This window comes from Lonchura striata, chromosome 15 (assembly GCF_046129695.1).
Source record: "Lonchura striata isolate bLonStr1 chromosome 15, bLonStr1.mat, whole genome shotgun sequence".
In the NCBI taxonomy this organism is placed as follows: domain Eukaryota; kingdom Metazoa; phylum Chordata; class Aves; order Passeriformes; family Estrildidae; genus Lonchura; species Lonchura striata.
The window spans coordinates 223,697-245,047 of NC_134617.1; the positions used below are offsets into that span (position 1 = coordinate 223,697).

The 21,351-nt window shown below is 43.0% G+C and overlaps 1 protein-coding gene across 1 annotated transcript; it reads left to right on the forward strand.

Moving 5' to 3' along the window:
• The first annotated feature begins 5,486 nt into the window (after positions 1 to 5,486).
• On the forward strand, positions 5,487 to 17,336 carry LOC110477367 (GDNF family receptor alpha-4). The gene is made up of 8 exons (XM_021543093.2): positions 5,487 to 5,607; positions 9,019 to 9,294; positions 9,994 to 10,086; positions 10,514 to 10,859; positions 10,933 to 11,042; positions 12,197 to 12,331; positions 13,306 to 13,436; positions 13,744 to 17,336. Exons 1-8 carry the CDS (start codon positions 5,565 to 5,567, stop codon positions 13,876 to 13,878), a joined length of 1,269 nt encoding a protein of 422 aa, XP_021398768.2. The 5' UTR covers positions 5,487 to 5,564; the 3' UTR covers positions 13,879 to 17,336.
• Positions 17,337 to 21,351: the final 4,015 nt, after the last annotated feature.

The window sequence follows — 21,351 nt, forward strand, 5'->3', positions numbered from 1 at the left end:
GGGCGTAGCTGCAGGTCTTCCTGGAAAGCTCTCTGTGCATGAGACAAAACGGGGAGTCATTCAGATCGGTTCTGCTTCTGTTTTGCTACTCTTGGGTCTCCCACACCTGTCCCGTGCTTCTGGGAGTGAAGCAGCGCTGCAATACCCGCTTGTCCTGAGAATCCAATACATAAATCACCACAAGGACATCACTAAGCAAGTTCTGTACAGTTTATTGAAGAAAAAAATTAAAGCCATTTATTACACAAACGTTCCTGGTACCTGATGTGAAGTTCATACAGTTGATCTACTTTCACACGGCCTTGTTCTTAAATACCTCCCACATTCCATTCAGATACACCACTGTATGTTTTAACAGATCTGTGTGCATTCCTCTTGCTCTATGTTGGAGTTAGGTGGGCAAAAAGCAACGTGATAATTGGAACCACCAGCTGGCAACTATGTGTTGGGATGAATGGGCTAAAAGTAGATGACTGTGTAGAGGAGGACTGTAAACAGGAAGCTGGGAATAACCCTTGCTAAACAGGTGTGAGCACTCCAGTGATCCTCTGGCATGACCCCAGTTTAATGGTGCCTATGTCTCCCCTTGTGTGCCTCTGCCAGGGGGTTGCTGTGGGGATCCTCCATTTATCAAGGGAAGGGAAATAAATTACTCTTTGGGGTTTAACCATGGGTTTGTGGCTGTCCTGGCTGCTGCCTGCCTGTGCTGACACTCACTCGAGCAGTTAAATAACAGCAAGGTAAGAATGTTTGGCAAAGATAGAGTGCTTAGAAAAATGTGTTGCAAGGCCCACTGGGTTAGACAACCCTTAAATATCTTGGATTATTTAATAAACTGATTGAAATGGTGACAAAACCATGAACAGTGGCTCTGATACCAGGAACCTGGAAGAGTCAAAAACCCACCTGTGTGGAAAGAGACAAGAGGATAGGCTAAGGAATGTGAATTAATTAACTTGTCTGTAATTAAAAAATAATCTGATGCATATAAATTGTTTGTGGCAATCAGAGAGACTACTACTTGTTTCCAACAGTTTGTCAAGAATTAATCCAATGTCTGTGCTATATGTGGCTACTAAAAAAAATGGGGTCGTTTTACCCATTTGGCTTGCATGCCAAACCTCAGAGGCAAGCCTTCTAACACAGTACTGGAGCAGCCCTCGTCTTCTGGAGCACAATTGCCTATGGCCCAGGGAGTCTCCCTTTACATTTACGCTGGCTGACCTTCATGTCTACGTAGTAAAAAACCTCAGTGAAAATCTCCGAGTGCATTCCTCCTCACCTGTCAACACCTCTCCCTGAGGTATCCTCCTCACCTGTCAACACTCTCGCTAATAGCTCTTCAGGCAAGTACTTTGTTGGGTGTTAAAAAAAAAAACAAACAAAACAAACAAAACAAATCAGAAAGAATAGGAGGCAAGAGAGGATTTTCCTGAGGACAGACAAAGAAATTGAAAATCCTAGAAATCCTGTTGCCAAGGGCAAAATTAGTAAAGAAAACCTTATCTATCTGCATACAGTTACTCTGTCCTCTGTCTTCTTAACATTGTGGTGTCCAAAACTGCACACAGTGCTCAAGATGAGGCTGCACCAGTGCAGAGTAAAGCAGGACAATCACCTCCCTTGACTGGCTGGCAATGTTTTGCTCGATGCACCCCAGGACATGGTTGGCCCTCCTGGCTGCCAGGGCATACTGTTGACTCAGTAGGAGCAGCTTGTACCTCAGTCTTTCCTGGTAGTCTCTAAAGCACATAATGCTGCTGATAAGATGTAAACAGCCCAGTGCTGCTGCCTTGCCATGTACCCAGCTCTCTCACGAACAAAGAGGAGAAACTTTAAAGAAGTGATTAAAATAAGAACCTACAGGAGTGATTAAAATAAGAACCTACTGGCTCGTGTTCTGTGTTCCACAGTACTGAAAAGCAATGAAGGTGTCAGCAGAGTGGGATCACTGATCTTTGTGGCCTAATGTGGCTTTGAGTCCTCTGTCTCATTGCTTGAATGAATAGAAGTCCAGTGCATTTCACTGTGGAAAGCAGCTGCAGGACTGCTGCTGAAACAAGGGGAAATAATATAATCCATGTTCTTTAACTTGATTGTTTTAATACCTGTTTAAGTACCTTTCCACAGGTATTTTACTTTCCTACAGTAAAGTAAAAGTTTCCTACAGGAAAGTAAAATATTTGATTTGGTTCCTATCCTGCTTTTGGCACAGATCAGTGAGAGGGGGCATGGCCAATACCCCAGTATTATTTGATACCACCTCACATCATTACTAGGGGCAGAGAAAGGAACTCTCACTTCTGAGGAGAAGGGCTTCCTTCTGATGGGAGAAAGCATGGTAGGGAAGAGTCAGTCAGTATTGTCGGGCTTTCAGTGCAAATAATACCTGTCATTATTAATATTTGTTGCTTTTACTGTTCCTTATCTCATTCCTGTTTCTTATCTCCACCCGTGATCTTTGCCTTTTGTTCTTCCAATTGAAGGAAGGCAGGGGAGCAAGCAGCGCAGTTTTAGTGGGAGAACTAAACTGGGAAATACTCTTCCCAAACCAAGACAGTTCCATTGTTTTTCCAACTATATTGAACAGCTACAACCCCTAAGGCCTGGGTCTGTCTTGCCACTGCCAGATCCACTGTTCTGCAAGCTACTTAAGCTCCACTTGAGACAAGGAGAGACAATATGCATCATGGATATAGCTGGACCAGAAAAATGGGCTCACAGTGCATCACTTAAATGTCTTTGAATCAAAATATAGTGTAATGCACTATTAAAACTACTTATTTTGTCTATGTTCTTTCCTCTGAAAAAATATAGTCTTAAGGTAGTAGAGCAGTGCTGTTATAAGGTACTCCTCCTTTCTTCTCTTGAAAAAGTATTTTTGCTTTCCTTTTACAAATAATTTTTCTTCTGAGCTGCTCATGCCTTAAATTGATTCTGTCATCCAAGCATGTGCACACTAACCATTGCCTTAACTAGTTGATGAAAATGTACTTAGAGAGTCTCTGATCCAACATATTCGTACTAGTCAATACAAAGTCTTATAGATAACCTGTTCCAGCACTGCAACAACATCTTAGTGATAAAAACTTTCATAGCATTCAGCCTGAACAACCCAAGATGGAATTTATGGCCATCACAATTTCTTGTATCACCTGCCATTTGGGTTTATCACCTTTGCATCTCACCTTTAAGTAGCTGTAGGGTGATAGTAGATGGTCTCTCAAACAAGCCCAGGTTTGATAATAATTTGTAGGTCATGTGCTACCATCTTAGTAGCCCTCCCTTGGACCCTCTCTTGTTTCTCCACATCCCTCTTGAACTTCAGGGGCAGGATACTGCGCACAGCAGTCCAGGTGTGGCCACTCCACTGCTTAGTAAACATTAATAACTTCTTTCAGTTTCTGGCCATGTTCTTCCTAATACAGTGTGGTGTGTGGGTTGTTTTATTCACAATCACATCTTACTGGTATCCATGGCAACTTCCAGGTCCTTCCAGCAGGACTGCTTCTCATCCACTCAGTCCTCAGCCAGGAAAGATGTATGGGGTCACTGTGCCCTGTTTCAGAATTCAACGGTCCTTCCTAAACATCATAAGGCACCTGTTGACCCAGTTCTTTCATTTCTCAAAGTCCCTCTAGACTGAAGCTATGGTGTACAGCATGTCCATTGCTCACCCCGAATTTTTTATCATCATAAATTTCTTAGTTCCATTTTCCTGTAGAATGACTTACAATTATTCTCATGAAAGATATTGTCTACCCATGGCTGTATGACTGTACTTAATAAGACAGACACCTAGATGTCTCTGACCTTCCTGCTGTGACCCACACTGAGGTTAAAATACAAGGGCAGCTTTGAATTCTTTACTCATAGGAACAAAAAAATAAAACTGTCTGAGCCAGAAGTGGCCAAGTATCCCAGGGACTGAAACACACCTAAAACTATTGGTAGCTGCTATAGGTGTCAAACCCCTGAACCTTCTTCAGCAATGAGCAGCCAGAGCTGTTTAGGGCACTAGCACTCATGCTAGGAAATGGAGGAGTTTTTTATTTGGTTTTCCATAAATATAGACATCAACTTCTGCTGGGTTGTTTGCATTAGGTTAATATTTCTGTAGTGTACAGGTGTTACTATTAGCTGTGAATGTCTGCTGTCTGTCTCTAGCCCTGTAAAGAGCAGAGTGTGGTGCTGTAAATATTAGCCCAGGCAGAGAAGTGTTTGCTCAGCCCTCCTCTGTGCTACCTCCCCCAGTAGTTCTCTGATAGTACTCCTGACAAATGGCCAAGACTCAGCATCTTTTGCACTTCCCAGTAACGTGCTCTGGTTTTGACTCAAGAAGGGTTGTAGTGGTCAAATCCTGAAAAAAAGCAGCAGAAGCACCAGCATGCTGTAATTGTAATCTTCATAAGATTAATACTATGCAAAACAAGGTACAACTAAGTAACTCAGCACCTACAGCAAACAAAATACTTCTTTGGTAAAACTCACTCTTCACTGGTTGTGGCAGTCATGGATGTCGAGATGAAATGTCTAGTGTATCACTGGAACTGCTACTTGCTTTAATATGGTGATATACAGTAAATTCCATGCAGAAGAATTCTCACAGCAGTTCCCTTGCAGTAAGCAGGAGGACCTAATCTTTCTTAAAAACCTCAAGAAGAGGAGGACATCATGAATTAGATTGTGATTACTTAATGTATTCACACAGTTATTACCCTATCCATTGGGTTTTCAGGCAGATGAGGTAGGTCTCTCTATTTATGCAAACAACTGACTTACAAAACGTTTGGCACATTTTCATATGCTAATGTTTGATGTGCATGTGTTGGACTGTTACTATTTTGCACTGGTTAATTTGATTTTAGGATGCCAATTAAAAGGAAGCGTCTGTTTAAAATAATCACAGCTGCCTAAATGCCATACAGGCTCTCAGAAATGCCATCTTTTGTGTGGCTGCAGACAAGCAGTTCAATCAAGACAGAGCCAGCAGCAGGTAAGAAACTGAAATAACAGCCTTCACAACAAAGCCAAAAGGAAGAAGCGACAAGCTCAGTCATCCCATCCACAGACCCAAGAATCACTCGGGGAATCTACTCAAAAGCCAGTCTGCCTCTGTATCCTCCAAGAACACTCCCTCCAGAGTGAAGGAGACTCTCCTAAGTTGGACACTTACTGTCCTTCACCCAAATACGCCCCCGAGGGTGCGCAGTCACAGCTCTGCGCTCGGACCTGAAGCGCGCTACGAATCAATAAACAAACGCCCCTTTTGAAGCGGCCCTACACTGCCCGGCCCCAGACCCAGCGGCTTCCCGGTCGCCCTGGGGACAGAGGTTGCTGGATGACCCCCGTCACTCGCCCCGTCTCACACCAGCCCGACGGCTGCCCGCGCCCTCCGCCTGCCGCGGTCCCACGGGCGGGCCCCGGACCCGCGGCGGGTCGGGCCGGGGGCGGTGCTCGCCGCCCGCACCTCGCCGGGGCGGGCCGGGCTCGGCAGCATCGAGGCGGGGCCGCGCGCAGCATGCGAGCCGCAGCCCCGGCGCTCGGAGCCACTGACCGCCAGCATGGGGCCGGCGCTGCTCCTGGGGCTGCTTCTCTCCCGAGCCGGTAACAGCGCCCGGGGCGCGGGGCGGGCTGGGCAAGGCGGCACGACCCCGTCCCTGTCCCGGCGGGCACACAGCAGCAGCACTGGCACCCCGGTCCCGCCGCGGGTTGCAGGGGCGGCGCAGGGGTCGCGGTCGCTGGGGCTGACCGCTGCTCCCCCGCTGCCGGCCGGGCGCGGAGCGCGTCCCGAGCGCGGCGCTCCCGAGAGCTGCGCGCCTCTCCTGGCTCCAGCTGCCCCGCACGGGTAGGAATGCGCGATTCAAACCGGGAAAGGCGGCTGCTGCTTTGGCCCCAGCGGGGAACCTCCGGTGTGGTTGTGGTCAAACTGGAGGGACGCTCTGGGGAGGGGACCGTCTGCCCTGGAGGCAAGGCGTGTGAGAAGGTGAGAGGAGATGCCGCGAGCCGATCCCTGAATGCGGCCGGATGGGCACGGATTGATTCGCCTGAGCTGGTCCCAGCTGCACCGCGCTCTCGCTGGCTTCGTCCAAAGCCCAAAGCAGTTTTTGATCCCTACGCCGCATGCATTTCGCCCTCTGGAATGCTTAAGGCCCGTACTTTTCCGAGACTAGGCTGAGTTTGCGAAAACCAATCCAAGGAACTCCTGCAGAGATGCAGTTGATTGTTCTACTCTGCCTCCTACTACTGCCAAATGACAAGAGTTGAGGATTGAAATTATTCCTTTAAACAGTTCATCTCTTGTTCAGTCTTCAGGGTTGATGTGACTAGGAATAAGGAAATTAGAAACTGCTCTGAAGCATTCCTAGTTTCTGTTTAGGGGTGCTTTGAACTCAAAAAAAGCTGCAGTTTTTTGATTGCTAGAAGATGGGCTGCTGCACTTACACCATAGTAGCCACTGGCAGCCACACGATTGCAAAACATTTCCCACAATTTGCCATGTCCAAATGCCAATGCTTCTTTGGTAACTGTGTTTAATAAAGGAAGGGTTTCCTTCTGTAACTGTTGTCTCTTTAAATGGTGTGGTGCACCAGGGCAAACAAGATAGACATATCTATATGACAGGACATTGAAAAGGGAGAATAAAGGTGTATTGTATTACTTATCCATTTTTTTCTAAGGTATAAATAATCATAATGTGTTAATTGGTTATTACCTTTTAACTCTTTTTTTAAAACTAATTTTTTTACAGATGGGATTTCCATACATATACATCTTTAACTAATGTTCTGCAACTTAGACCACAGATCTAGGAAAGAATTAGCTTTCTCATTCTTTCACATTGTTACTGGACTACTAAGACAAGATTTATAAAAAAATTAAACAACTTGCCAAACTTCAGGGCTTATAACATTGCACAGATAGTAAATTATGTCTGTAGAGGTGGACTGTTTTAAAGTTGAGGTTTACAGCAACTTCGCCTGAACCCACTGTCCTGGATACAAAAGATTCCTGATGAGAGATTTTTCAGGGAGTTTGAAAAGTCATCAAGTCTCTGTGTAAGAGCCAGATGAATTACAAAATACAGTAAGTTGCTGGAAGAACAAAGAAACTTGTACAAGTGAGACAGAGGTACCTAGATAATATTACTGAGCTGTAGGGAAAGTAGAAACTTTGAGAAGCAGGCTGGCATTCTCCTGCTTGCAGCAAATAAACTGATGAAGCTAGCAAAAGTGAAGTAAGTGGGAGAACAAATCCCATGGGGAAGATGGTACAGTGGACAATATGAGTTGTACCAAGATTTCCCCCTAATTTATAGTGATGGCAGACTGAAATAGTACTACTGCACCTGCTGAACAAGAGAATAACATGATGTACCCAAAGAACACTAAAGTTAGATGAGATGTAAGGCTCAGCACAGTCATTTCCAAAAGCCAGCCAAGGAATATTGACCTGAAGGGAAGAAAGCTACCAGCCTATATATAAATTTTATTAGGAAACTGTCTTGCTTCAAGACTTCATTGTACTTGTACTGTAAACATAGATTTATATACTGCAGAAATGAAGAAAGATTACAGACTGAATTCACCTACCCATGACAACATAATCATAAAATTATCGAAAGACTTGGGCAAGAAGGGACCTTAAAGATCATCTTGATCTAACCCCCTGCCATAGACAGGGACATCTTTCACTAGACCAGGTTGCCCTAAGTCTCATCTAACCTGGCCTTAGACAGTTCCAGGGATGGGACAGCCACAGCTGCTCTGAGCAACCTGTGCCAGGCCCTTATCACCCTTTGAGTAAATAACTTCTTCCTAACATCTAATCTAAATCTTGCCTTTTTATTTTAAAACTGTTCCCCCTTGTCTTATCACTATCTATCTGTATAAAAATTTGGTATCCCTCCTTTTTTATAAGACTCCTTTAAGTACTGAAAGGGGATCCAGTGGAGGTCTCCCTGGAGCCTTCTCCAGGCTGAATAACACCAGCTCTCTCAATCTGTCTCATAGCAGGAGATGCTCCAGCCCTCAGAGCATCTTTGGGCCTCCTCTGGACCTATGCTAACAGCTTCACGTCCTTCCTGTGCTGAGGGCCTGAGGGCTGGATGCAGCACTCTAGGTGGTGTCTCACGAGGGCAGAACCTACTCTCTCGATCTGCTGGCCATGCTGATTTTGATGCAACTCGGGACATACCTGCTTTTTGGGCCGCAAGTGCACATGACCAGCTCACCCCTGAGGACCCCAAAGTCCTCCTCTGGAAGGCTGCTGGTTCATCTCCCAGTCTGGACTTGGGTCTGGAATTGCCCTGACCCAGGTGCAGCATTTGTAATTGGACTGATTGAACTTCATGAGGTTCTTATAGGCCAAGCCTTCATCTGCATTTTTGGCAGGGATTTTAGGGACTGGACTCTATGTACTTTAATTGAGTGCATATCAGTCCTTCCACATAAAGCTACTTGCATCCTTTGTTAAGGATTCATTTTATTATGCAAAGAATACACATTCTTAATTCTCCAGGCTCATTAAAGTAGCTGTTTTTATACCCTATAAATGCTTTTCTCAGTACATCTCTTAATGACCAGCATATACTTCAGTAATTGCAGCAGTACTGACTCACAGTACATAGCATGGTGTTACTATGTGCTTATTGCACTGTGATTTTCAGTGCCTAGATAGAAGAGCTTCTTCAAAGCAGGCCTCAGCAACCCCAAGGTTTCACAGGGATTTACTAGTCCCTAAAATACAGAGCAATCCCTGATCCTGGCCAAGTTGAACAAAATTATTATGAAGGCTTTTATTTAACCTTTAGTTCCCTCTTTAATTTATACTCATCCTTTTTTCTTCTAAATGGAAACAGCTCTTGTTCCTTAACTACTCCATATGGAAGATTCCAGCAAGTTCTATTTCTTGCAAGGAGTCCTTGTTGAAGACAGAATCCCTGAAGAACAATGACAAGATGCTTGTGTGGCATTCATCTTTACTGGGGTCCTAACAGTCTTTTCTCTACTTGATCAGGAGACCTCATGGCTTTGCCCAGCAGTGACTGTGTCATGGCAGAGCAGCTATGCCTCTCTGACTCCACCTGCAATGCCACGTACAGGACCTTGGAAAACTGTGCCCTGGCCAAGACTCGCCTCCTTTCACTGGATCATGACAGCAGGGTCAGATGTCTGAATGCAGAGCTTGACCTCGGGAACAGCTCTTTGCTGCACTGCAAGTGTCACCGGCGCATGAAGAGACAGGAGCACTGCTTACGCATTTTCTGGACCGTTCACTCCAGCATGACAGATGGTGAGATGAAGTTATATAAATTTACAAGGTACTAGTAAGGCTTACCCCCACTCCCTAGGTGAAAACAACTGTGAAAGTCCATTTCCCAGCACTGTAAGTAATTGCTCTGTAACCATATCTCCTAGTAAAGAGAATTCATTACTACTCTGTTTGATAAGCAGAGAAAACTGATCTGGTATGGGACCAACCCTTCAAACACACCAGAAAACCTAAGAGACAAAGAAAGCTACACTGAGATACTTAGATTTAGTGCTGTGAAAAATACTTCAAAAAGGTCCTGTCTGTCCATCACTGAAAACACATGTGATTATGACACATATTGCCACAGCATCCCTGTGTTCTGCTGCTTTCTTTTGTGGGATGCTTCTACTTGACCTCCCACTAGAGCTGCAGCAACCTGTGCTGCTGAGCTCCTCACACTTACTGAAACTGAAAAATCCAAATGACTAGATAGACCAAATTCCAGCTGGACAAAATGTAATTAGGGTTTTATATAGTAATAGCTTTGTATTTTCAGAAGAACCATTCTTGGCATTTGGCTATGAGTGAGACAGAGCATTTCTGAACTCCAGCCTGAAGAAAGAACCAGGCATAAATAAGAAAAATATCCATTTAAGAATAAACAAACAAATAAATAAAGCTGGTAATAAAGCATTTCTCCCATCTCCCACTGCATTAAATATCTTGTATCTTGCCTAGGTTATTTCAATTTGGAAACCTCTCCCTATGAGAATCCAGCAAATGAAGAACACTGGAAGACAGATTATAATAAACTGGCAGCTCTGGTATCAGGTAAGGATTGTAGTGGTTACATGATCTAATGCTGCCCTCTCTTATCTTTTCATGGGTTGAAGATTATTAAGAACAATTTGGGGTAATGGCCCCTTTAATCAGAGGAATGCCTGCTCTGGTTACTTGCCTAAATTTGTCACTCCTACCAAGTGTAAATAAAACCACAAATCCAGACCCATGAAACCAGTAATAACCCACAATGGCCCATTTTCTGAAACAAGCACCCTACTATGAACCAATAAAAAAATATTCTTTTGTAACTAGTATAATTACAATGTCATACTGCAGGCACATAGAAGGACTGGTTTGCTGTGTTGTTTTTGATTTTTTTCGAATCTGACCATCAAGAAAGGAGTACTCCTGCTTCCATACAGAATCTCTTCTGGAGACTTGCTTCATGTCTTTTGTGTTTCCTTTGGTTTTCTAGGCTCACAGTTAGCAGGAGATGCAACAAATCCATGTCTGAGAGCAACACATGTCTGTAATCTGAGCAAGAAGTGTTTTCGTCTGCGCACAGACTATGCCTCCATCTGCACCAAGGGAGCAGGAAGTGAGGATGTGTGTGACCGGCGCAAGTGCCATAGAGGGCTAAGGAATTTCTTTGAGAAAGTTCCTGAGGATTTCACCAAAACGATCCTGTTCTGTCCATGTCAAGATGAACTTTGTGGAGAAAGGCGCCGCAAAACTATTGTTCCTGATTGTTCCTTCCAGTATAACACCAAACCAAATTGCCTCTGGCTTCTGGACTCCTGCTTAGAAGACCATATCTGCAAGTAGGTCAGGCAGCAGAGGATGCCATCCAAGAGAACAACATCGACACTGATGGTCTCATTTTCCTTCCTGCAGATCCCGACTGGCTGACTTTCAACAAAATTGTCAACCCGTAGACATGTCTCCAGATGGCTGCTTTCTGCACAACCATGCTGCATGCCTGCAGGCTTACATGGGGATGATTGGTAAGCAATATCCACAGGAACATACAGGGTAGATGCTTTCAGGCCACAAATTTGCAGGCACTCTGATGCTGTGAAGGACCATCCTGGTCTCCTGCAGGAGGTAGCACTCAGCATATTGGTGAATATGCCTTATGAATGGATGCTAGTGCTCCCCTTTGCCTCGGAGGTAAACACAGTCCAAAGAGAGCTCTTCCATGGAATTTTTTGCTGTACTTTGCCCCATTATTGCCTGAGATTTCTGGATGCCTCTTTGCATCATCAGCTGGTGCAAAGCACTCCAAGTGCCTCAGCTACAGTGCTCTGTGGGCTTGTGTGAACTAAGTAATTGTCATTCCTAATGCTGGAGTTACATCCCATTACAGCAGTGATTAAACACAGCATTCCATCACTGCCTGACTTTTAGACTCCTGATGTCTTGTTAGTATTGTGCACACTATGTTCTCAGAGCCAGCCAGAACATAAAATTACCAGCTTTTAGAAGGAAGGGCATCTTTGGTTTTAGTTATTTACTATCTACCAACCTACTAAAACGTTTTCAGAGTACCTCAAAAGAGGATGTAAAGAACAGCAGTACCTCAGAAGCTGTAAATCTAGACTATACTTTCAATTTTTCCAGATAGCTCTACTAGTTTTGAGCTAAATGAACACTGCCTGAGTGGCACACTACAGGTGTGCAGTATTTATTTGTCAAAAGGCACCTGGCTACACAGTGTTGCCAGTTACACAAGAAGAGTACCTTTTGCTGCCATATGTCAGCAGAGTCCATGCAAGTCCTTCACATCCTAAAATAAAAATCCTCCACAATTTAATGCTTGCACCATTAAATTGCTTATCGCCCATCAGTTTGCGCTGAGCCCTGCAGGTACAGTTCTCACCATTGCTTCTGCTGTGTACACATCACAATTTAATGCTTGCACCAGCTTTAGTTCTCAATACATCTCAGAGTGCCTGTGTCAGGGGTAGCAATCCCAACACTTTCTCACAGCTCAGCAGACTTCAGGTAGGTTCATCAAGCCTGGGCCACCTCGCTGGCACTCCTGACTTCGCCTGGGTGATAACACGCTTATCACAGTGGAAGGCTTCTGCCTCCAGGGCAGCATTTCCTTCAGTATAACATGATTCATAATGCTTCTTTTGTCTGGGGTTTGGGACAGGCACACCCATGACACCCAACTATGTCAGTAACTCCAGTGTGGAGGTCTCCTTGTGGTGTACATGTGAGAACAGCGGCAACCAGAAGGAGAAGTGTGACCAGATACTCGGCATGTTTGAGAGCAACAAATGCCTTGGTAAGCATCAGTCACATCTCAGAGAAACAGCTCAGCAGAGAGCAGTTCAAATCCTGTGATTTCAAGATTCTGTGTTGCACTGCTCTTGTGTATAGTTCTATCTTCTGCAATGTCTCCATGATCTCCTCTGCAACCTATGGGACCAGCCTGGATCTGCTCTAAGAACTGTTTCTGTATCTTTTGGCAACATTTCTGTTCATCTTGAACACCCTTGAAGCTATTTCCAAACATCATTCAAATGAAGGGCACTGCAAAAACATCACCAAGGGGACGTGAGACATGCTGTATCCATAGGTTGCCGAGTAACCACATCTGTGCACCAGGATTATGGGGTCAGGATTCCCCTCCTTGTCCTCTGTTTCTGTACTCACCCCTGGCTCTCATTTACTCAGTCAAGATAAGTAGCTCCTGATGCAGCCTGTTACCAGATTCAGCATAGCAGTTGCAAAAGTCATGCTACATGCAAATGTTTAATCGTTAAGTCTGTATTTCTTTTATCTCCCTAGAATTTTAGCAACATACCTTAATGAGATTTAAATATTTTATGTTTGTAAAAGCTTTAAAAGGACATAAAAGAAAACAGCATAATTACATAAATGATTAATATTTAAACCTGCCTCCTGCAGCATATAAAAGCCTTACACACAGCACTATAGACACATCTACAATTTAATAATCTCATCCGAGATACTACAAACGCGTCCCTTACAAAATGCAGAGTTGGGAAAGTCACAAAGAGGCCCAGAAGTCTTCAGGTACAGTTAAAACTGTTTTTGCAATCTGCTCAACCTCACAAGTAAACCCACAAACTGATAGGCCATTCACAAAACAGACAATACATATTTTCTAAATGAAGGCCACACAGCCTGTGAGTGCCTTTGCTAAAATAGCTTCCCTAGACCTCTAGACTCACTAGACTCCAAGGTGTGCACAAGAAAAGCACAGTAAGACTCTTACTTTACATCTGTTTGCAGAAAATACCATTTGGTCTCAAATGCACCTGAAGCAGATGGCTCTAGAAAGACAGGAAGACTTACTTTATTCATCTTCCCTAAGCTTCCAAGGAGACAGTGCCAGCACATCTCTCTCTTCAGCTATGTCCCAGGTATGCAATGGTTTGTTGCCTTCACAAAACAGTGAGTCAAGTAGCCTAGAGACAGTCATTGAAAAGCCTTGGATCTGGAAATATGTGACTTTGGGCATCAAACCAAGGAATGCCATGTGCATGCAGAACACTGGACTACTTTACCTTAAGTTAGTCCTTCCACAGACAAGCAGAAATAGGAGGCTGTATGTCTGGCCACAGGAATTTCAATAGTCTCACATTAGTGCTCAGAACCAGAGGTTCTGCAGCCAGAAGTTGGAGCATAAGCATGTCTAACTGGGATTCATCCCTCCTTTTTATTTCCTAGGTGGCTGAAGGGAAGACACAGCGAGACAGCTCCAAACAGAGCAGTATGCCCATGGCCTCCTCTGTATTTTCTGGAGCTGCTACTTCCTGGCCTTCTCTGGCTCTGTTCCTGCCCCTATTGCTTAGCCCACATTAATGTGGCATAAATGGAATCTTTCCTTCCCATATTATTAATATTATTCCATATCCAGGCATGTCCCAATACAGATTTACCTTTGGGAAACAGAAGGCTTTCAGACAAGAGGAATGACCTTAACCCAGAATGGCAATCACTGGAAACCTCCCACATACGTGCACCCCGCTTTCCCCCTGTCAGTTTGCACTGAGCTCTGCAGGTACAGTTCTCACCATTGCTTCTGCTGTGTACACATTCTGAGTAACAGGCTAATGTTCCAGCTTAATAGGTTAAATCAAAGGTCTGATTTCTTTCAGAATTTGTGCAGGGTTTGGTTTTTGACTGTAGGAATTATCTAACAGTGTCTCCAACCACACTAACATCTGAACTTCCTCCTCAGGCATACAATCATTGAATGGTTTGGGTTTGAAGGGACCTTAAAAAATCATTTAGCTCCAGCCCCCATGCTGTGGGCAGGGACCACCTCCCACTAGACCAGGTTGTTGCAAACCCCGTTCTACCTGGCCTTGAACACTTGAAGGGATGGGGCAAGCACAGCTTCTCTGGACAATCTATGCCAGTGCCTCACCACCCTCACAGGAAAGAATTTTTTCCTAACATACCCTCTTTCAGTTTAAGAATGTTGTTCCATATCCTGTCCCTAGAGACCCTGGAAAAAGTGCTTATCATCCCCTCTGATGTACTGAAGAGGCACAACAAGGTCTCCCCGGAGCATTCTGTTTTCCAGGCCAAACCAGCCTTTCTTCATAGGAGAGGAGTTCTAGCCCTCTCATAATTTTCATGGCCTTGTCTGAACCTGCTTGAACAGGTCCATGTTTGTCATGTACTGGGCACCCCAGAGTTGGAACACTGCATTCCAGGTGGGAAGGTGTGCTGGGGTAGAGGGGAAGAAGAATCACCTCTCAGCCTGCTGGCCATGCTTCTTCTTATGTGGCCCAGGCTGCAGGATGGCTTTCTGGGCTGCAAGTGCATTTTACAGAGTCATATCTAGTTTTCCCTCTAGCCATGTATCCAAGTCCTTTGCTGCAGGGCTACTCTCAATCCGTTCATTCCCCCACTCAGTACTGATATTGAGGGTTGTCCCAAACCAGGTGTGGGACCGTGCACTTGTACTTGTTGCACTTAATGAATTTTGTTGGTATCTATTTCACAAGCCTATGAAGGTATAGAGTGTATCATCCCAAAGACTAGACGCCTGTGCTTCAGGGTGGGTTGCAAGTAAAGCTCAATAAACACACATGTGAAGTCTATGGTAAACACCATCTCTGGATTACTTTCAGTTGCCCTTTCAAATCCATTATTTTAACTATATGAAAAATACCAGTCCAGATCAAGAACACTGTATTTGAGTTTATGCTCCATTCTCTTGTTCCTTCAACACACACATAATCCATTATCACGGCTAGCAACACACTTGGGTTTTGTTGTTCAAGATGAATGATGCTCAACTCCAGTAGATTTAGGCTTATCTAGCAAAAGATGACCTTGCCTGGCCTCAGGACAAACCTTCTCTGTAACCCTTAGAGAATACATTTGGCTCTTTGAAGGTGCATTGACCACAAACCCTGGGACATACTGTTACAAGAATCTCCTTGTACCTGCCCACATATTGAAGTTACCATTGCTGCCTTCCAGCCACCTGCCCCATCTTCCTCTTCTGCCAAGCACCATTTCATAACCTGTTTATTCTCAATGTAAATGTGTGCACTGTGTAACTGCTGTTAGTTTGTACTGTGTTTGTCTGTTAAAATGTGGTGTTAAGTGAATATTGATTTCTGAGCATAGGTTAACAGTCTACAATCAATTGTGTGTGAGAGTTGCCTCAGCAGCCAGCCAGCATTTTCAAATAGCCAGATACTCAGCTCAAAACAGCCGCTCCATGCACACATGTAAAGCCCATTGCTTATACTTAGAGAGAGGCAACAGATCTGAACAATACTGTACTCATCTAAACAAGATTATAATCCTGAACAGAGGCAGAGTAGCTGAGTAATTTTTTATCCCGTGTTTTATCTGTTGCCAGGGAAGCACCAGCTAGGTAATATGCTGTGGTTCCCAGTCACTGTCAGACACGTTACTACAGAATCTTATATCGTCCTGTGTATGAAGGTAATTATCCTTCTGCAGTGGTAATAGTTCCATTTCCAATTCCAGACTTCTGTTTATTTCCTAGGCAGGTAGAGCAAAGAAATCATGCATGCAGCAGCATCATCTCCTCTTTCACACAGAGAAGCAATGTATTATTTACATGCAGTAGGAATTAATATGTTTTCTTAATAAACAGGAATACTAATGCTAATATTTCTCATTATCTACTGAAATATGGCTATTTGGAGCAAGAGACAGCACTGTTTCCACCTGTTTGCCACCATTAGTTAGTAAAAATAGAGTCCGTGTAACCCTAACACAGTATGTACATTAGACCATCCTCCATATGGTGGGACTTAGAAATGTGTCAAGATTCTTGACTGTAATGTAATAGCATCTGCCATCTCTGGAAGTTAATGGAGAGTGACAGGGAAGAAGAAAATGTTATTATTTTCACTATTCCACACAACAGAGAGAATACTTGTGAGAATAATGGAGTAGATTTCTGAGTGATCTGTACCACACACACTGGTACACAATGTACTGCATTGATCTCCCACTCATCTGTGCTGTGATCTTTTCTCTTTCCCAAATTTAGTGCTGTAAAACAAATTGATATGGAAAAAAGGATTAGCATTTTCTTGTTCATTCCCACTAAGAAGGTTATTGATTGCAATTGCAGTCTCCTGTCATATCCTGGATTGTACAGGAAAATGCTTGACACTTGGACAAATCATACTCTAGACTGAAATTGAAACAAAACATGTCAGATTGTTGGGGTTTTTTTTCAAATGTCCTGTGTCCTTTTTTCATGCGCCTTTATATACACAGCTGCCTCTTAGCTTACTCATCAATAACTGCAAGCAAAATTCACTTCTAACTAACCTTCATTCACACTGGTGTGAGTATAAACCCATTTTCACTTTTCTAACACCTGATCTCTAAATATCACAATTTTTCAACTACACAGCATATATGCATGCACAACTTAACTGCTACTAGAATGTCATGCCAGTATCACTATCAATTCAGTTCTGTTAGCACCATCAATGTTCCAAGACTGGCACATTTCCTAAACCCATTCAGAACAGCTTAGTAACCATACTACAGGGCAATTAAGAACCCCTCTTCAGCTTCTGTTCCCAGAGAGTGGAAAACAACATCCTGTGAGCACCTGTGGTCTCAACAAAGATAATCCACAAAACACAAAAGTAATCCAATAAAATTTTTCTATTCAGACAGTCTTAAAAATGAGCATCCAGCAAGCATATAGGAGGAGGAAAACTTCTAATTACTGTAATGTAGATTATTTTTTAAAGAGTAAAATAATATGAGGTCTAACTAATAAAATTTATCTTGCAACTCTAGAAGTCTCCTGCCTTCCTTTGCATTTTATAGAAGCTACACTCCTTATATCCACTGCTGGAGGCATTATGGAACAGAAATGTAAAGAACAGAGTTAGAATGGCTTACAAAGCAATCTCAACTTTTACAGATATCACTCACTGTCAGGTACTTCAGATGTGGCTTCTAGAATTCTGATAGAGCCTTAAGTCTCTTAACATGATCTAATGTAGCATTTACAAAGGACATTCATATAGTTCTCCAGCAGTGAGCTCAGCCAACTCTTAGATAAGCGGTTTCTTGTGACAAGTGGGAGAAGCAACTCACATTTCTTGCCCGAGGTCATAAGCAAGATGATGCCAGAGATAAACCTTGATTTTGCAAGTCCATAAATAGTGCCCTTGCCTCATTCAAATAATTCCCACTGCTTCCAAGAAATGCCTATGTTTTAGTAAGAATCAACTGGCTGCAGTTCTCCTTGTAGAAGGGTGAACAATATGTTATTGCAGATGATGAAAAGCTAAAGCACGGTTGGTTTTGTACAGTGATTCCAGGCTACAGAGCTCCAGCACACCTCTCAAAATCAGCTGACAGTAAAAGGTAGCTTTCAATTGATAGGAAAGGGCTACAGGTTCAGCATCTGTAAAGAATGAAAGTATCTTTTTCTATACATCTTAAAAATCATATCACTCAATTTGCCAAAATGGTAGGCAACTTTATACAATAAAATACACATAATAAAAAGGAGAATTGTCAAAATAATCTTTAAGGTATCCATGAACCAGGCAAAGCTTTTGGGGACAACAGTGGAGAAAGAGAAAGCCAATCAGCACTGCTGAGCTCCACAGGATTGTTCAGCACTGCTATGGAATCACAACTCGCAGCTATTCTACAGCTGCTTCCCCCACTGAAACAGATCCTGGTAAATACAATCAGAGGCTAATCACTTCTACCCCAGGGACCTTGTGGCTGAACCTTTTTTCATTTGAGGCAGGGTCGGTTGAGCCTGAGCTTGGTTAGTCTCTAATGGAAGCTCTTCTGATAGGTGATTAGCTCTCCTCCAGGAAGTGACTTGGTGTTTGGGTTTCTTGCAAACCCCAGGGTTAGCAGAGGTCAGGGGATGCTGCACTTTCTCCAAGTGCCTCCATGAAAATAGCCACACATACTTTCCATTTACAGCTGATCACCTCCATTATCCCCAGGCTAGGAGGAGATGATCAGCAATTGTTAAGTGCTTGAATCAGACTAATAGCTGACTGCTAATTCCGCCACTAATGGGAATCTAAATTCCTGGTAAACAAACGGACTGCTTTTCACACACAGGGATGAATGCCAAAAGCCTAATATTAGAGCTCTGGAACTAAAGCTTTTAGAGCAATCCTGTCCACTAGAAGATGTTTAATGACATTACATACTAAATAATTAGAAAATGAAGGCCTGCTTGGAATCAATGAGTTACTGTCTAATTAAGATGACAAAGGGGCTCTACCCTTTTTTAAACAAGTTTATACTAAAATGGTGTACCTGATAAATGGCTCTGATAACTATGTATTTACCTTTGGGCAAAACAAGCAGACATTAAGCTAGCACAAAATAATTGTGTGATTTTTGGCTCATCTTTCTTCCCATTGGTCCCACCTATTTTCCTGTAAGGCATGTGATTCAGCTGTTCCTCGCCCCATCACACGACAAAATGTATTAAGCAACACTCAAATCACTTATCCTGATGTAGAGAAAATCACTTTTGCCTTTGCTTTGCAGTATGGCCAGAATCACAGCATACACACCATGAGACCCTTGAAGAGCTAAGAGGTATGGACTGGACCCTCTAGAAGCACTTTGTAAGGAAAATTGCTAGTGAGCCTGAGAACACGAGAGAAGATTATTTATATACAGAGATAACTGTAAAAAGACTGATAAGTGTTCCACTGATAATATGGCTGAATCAAAATTGATTAGTAAATCACATGACATCCTTATCTCCAAAATGAAGAGAGAGGTTTGAAGGGTGGACAAATTGGTGGATAAGGAATTGGCTGGACGGATGCAACCAGAGAGTTGTGGTCAATGCCTCCATGTCCACACAGGCTGAGCAAAGTGTCACTGTACTCTCCTCCTTTTCACCTTTTTCCCCCCCACCCGTCTAGTACTTAAATGACTTTATTTTCAATATAAGTTTGCCCATTAGATATTGATATTATAGGTCACTGAGCTTCACCACAAGAAACTGGAATTTCTTTAACCATCTGCATACAGTTACTTGTTCTCCAGCTTTCCAAACCATCATCTTATTCCTCCCCCTGCCCCCGCCGCCTAAAGAATCTTTTGATTAACTGAAGTCAATTTTGCTAAGTGCTAGTGGCTCTAAGAAGCTTGTTTTGTCAGTGATCCCCAGGGCTCCATTATGTCTTCAGGGCTACAAAACAGGAATTGCTCAGTCTTTCTGTAGAAATGTGAAATTAGCAGCTAATTCTTCCAGCCACAAACTCTTTGGATTTCACACCCATCATTCCAAATCAGAGTATGTGATATGATATGTTATGATAGCTCTAGCAGAAATCAGCTAAGAGATTTGCCATAATTTTTTTCTCAATTTCAATCCATTCTAGTGCAAAAAATCCAGTTCCACCAATACACTACACAACCAATTGCTATTCTGCTCCCAACTGGGAGCTGCAGAGGTATCACAATAGAAGCTCTGTTGTGCAATGAACACTTCATTTTTAATATGCAAATACAAATCACAATGTAAATGGAACTAATACAGAACTACAAATCACAGTGAAAATGTCAGTTTTATATACATTTTGAACACAGAAAGACCCTGAGAGAAAGACTATGACTTGTCATTAAGCAATTTACTAAAATATTTGGAATAATATCTGAGGTGTTTTATTCACACTATGCAGGACATAATAGTTCCTCTACAAGCTTGAAATGCTAACACTAAGAGCTCAAGGTTGGCCTGACTTCTCAAGCATCACTGAGTTACATCTTCCACCTGGTAAATCAGACACAGTAAAATGGTAATGAAATGGACAAGATGATGAGTTGATTGATCTACTAGTCTATTTTTCATTTGTTTTTGACTGATCTCAGTTAGCAGATGTCATCAGGAGTCCTGCTATTACTCCTGACAGCATAATATTGCTCAGGTAGCTACCCGAGTCTGTATTTAATTCAGATTTTCAAGGATGAACTTTTCAATTCAGATTCCAGTTGCCTATGTAAGGTATTTCCAAGACTGAGTCTAATGCCCTGTTTTAATTTTTCTTCCTCAGATGTCATAAGAGAGATGCTCCAGTCCCCATAGCAAGAGAGAGCAGCTTCCTGCAGCACCTGTCACTGGGTTTGCAGCTTCTACAAAGGTAAAAATGTGAGAGAATCCTGACTTCACATAATTTTACCTGAGACTCTCAACCTTCTCCTAAAGAAAAATGGGTAAACACATATGTGGCAACAGCACACATAATGAACCCAAACAGCTGCTCATGATGAACTTCTGCAAACTAGTGTCTTTAACTTATTAAAAGATCTAAAAAATAATATATTTTATTTTTTTTTCATATGTTGATACCAAAATTTTCCAAACTGAGAAGGAGCTGGTGGTTTGTAATTTTGGCAACATGGTTTCATAAGCAGATTGCCTATTCCAACCTAGCAATGTTTTTACCTGGGCATCTCAGTTGTTTCATAACCTACACCATAAAAAATGACCCATTATCCCCCGGTCTTCATAGCCCAACTTTATCTCAATTTACACCTTTCTTGGCAGCCTCAAATCAGTCAAAGGAGCTAACAGTCCATGGGGAAGGAAGGTTTAGAAAAGCACCCAGTCAGTGAACCAGCTCTGGACAGACTTCCAGCAGCACATGCCCTGGAAAAACAGGCAGAAATGGTGACAGCAGAAAGATAAACTTGCTTTACAAGTTATTTAAAAGGAAAGTCAATCCTTTAGATGGTATATTTTGCACAGACTGACCTAATCTGGGCAAAATATAACAGAAGGACACATTTCATAACACAAACAAGTGGACAGCT

Bases quoted from the DNA above. Each gene is read 5' to 3' on its own strand.
- LOC110477367 (XM_021543093.2), top strand. From the start codon at position 5,565: ATGGGGCCGGCGCTGCTCCTGGGGCTGCTTCTCTCCCGAGCCG. The intron at 9,295-9,993 runs GTGAGATGAAGT...TATCTTGCCTAG, and splicing joins TCACTCCAGCATGACAGATG to GTTATTTCAATTTGGAAACC. The intron at 13,437-13,743 runs GTATGCAATGGT...TTTATTTCCTAG, and splicing joins TCTCTTCAGCTATGTCCCAG to GTGGCTGAAGGGAAGACACA.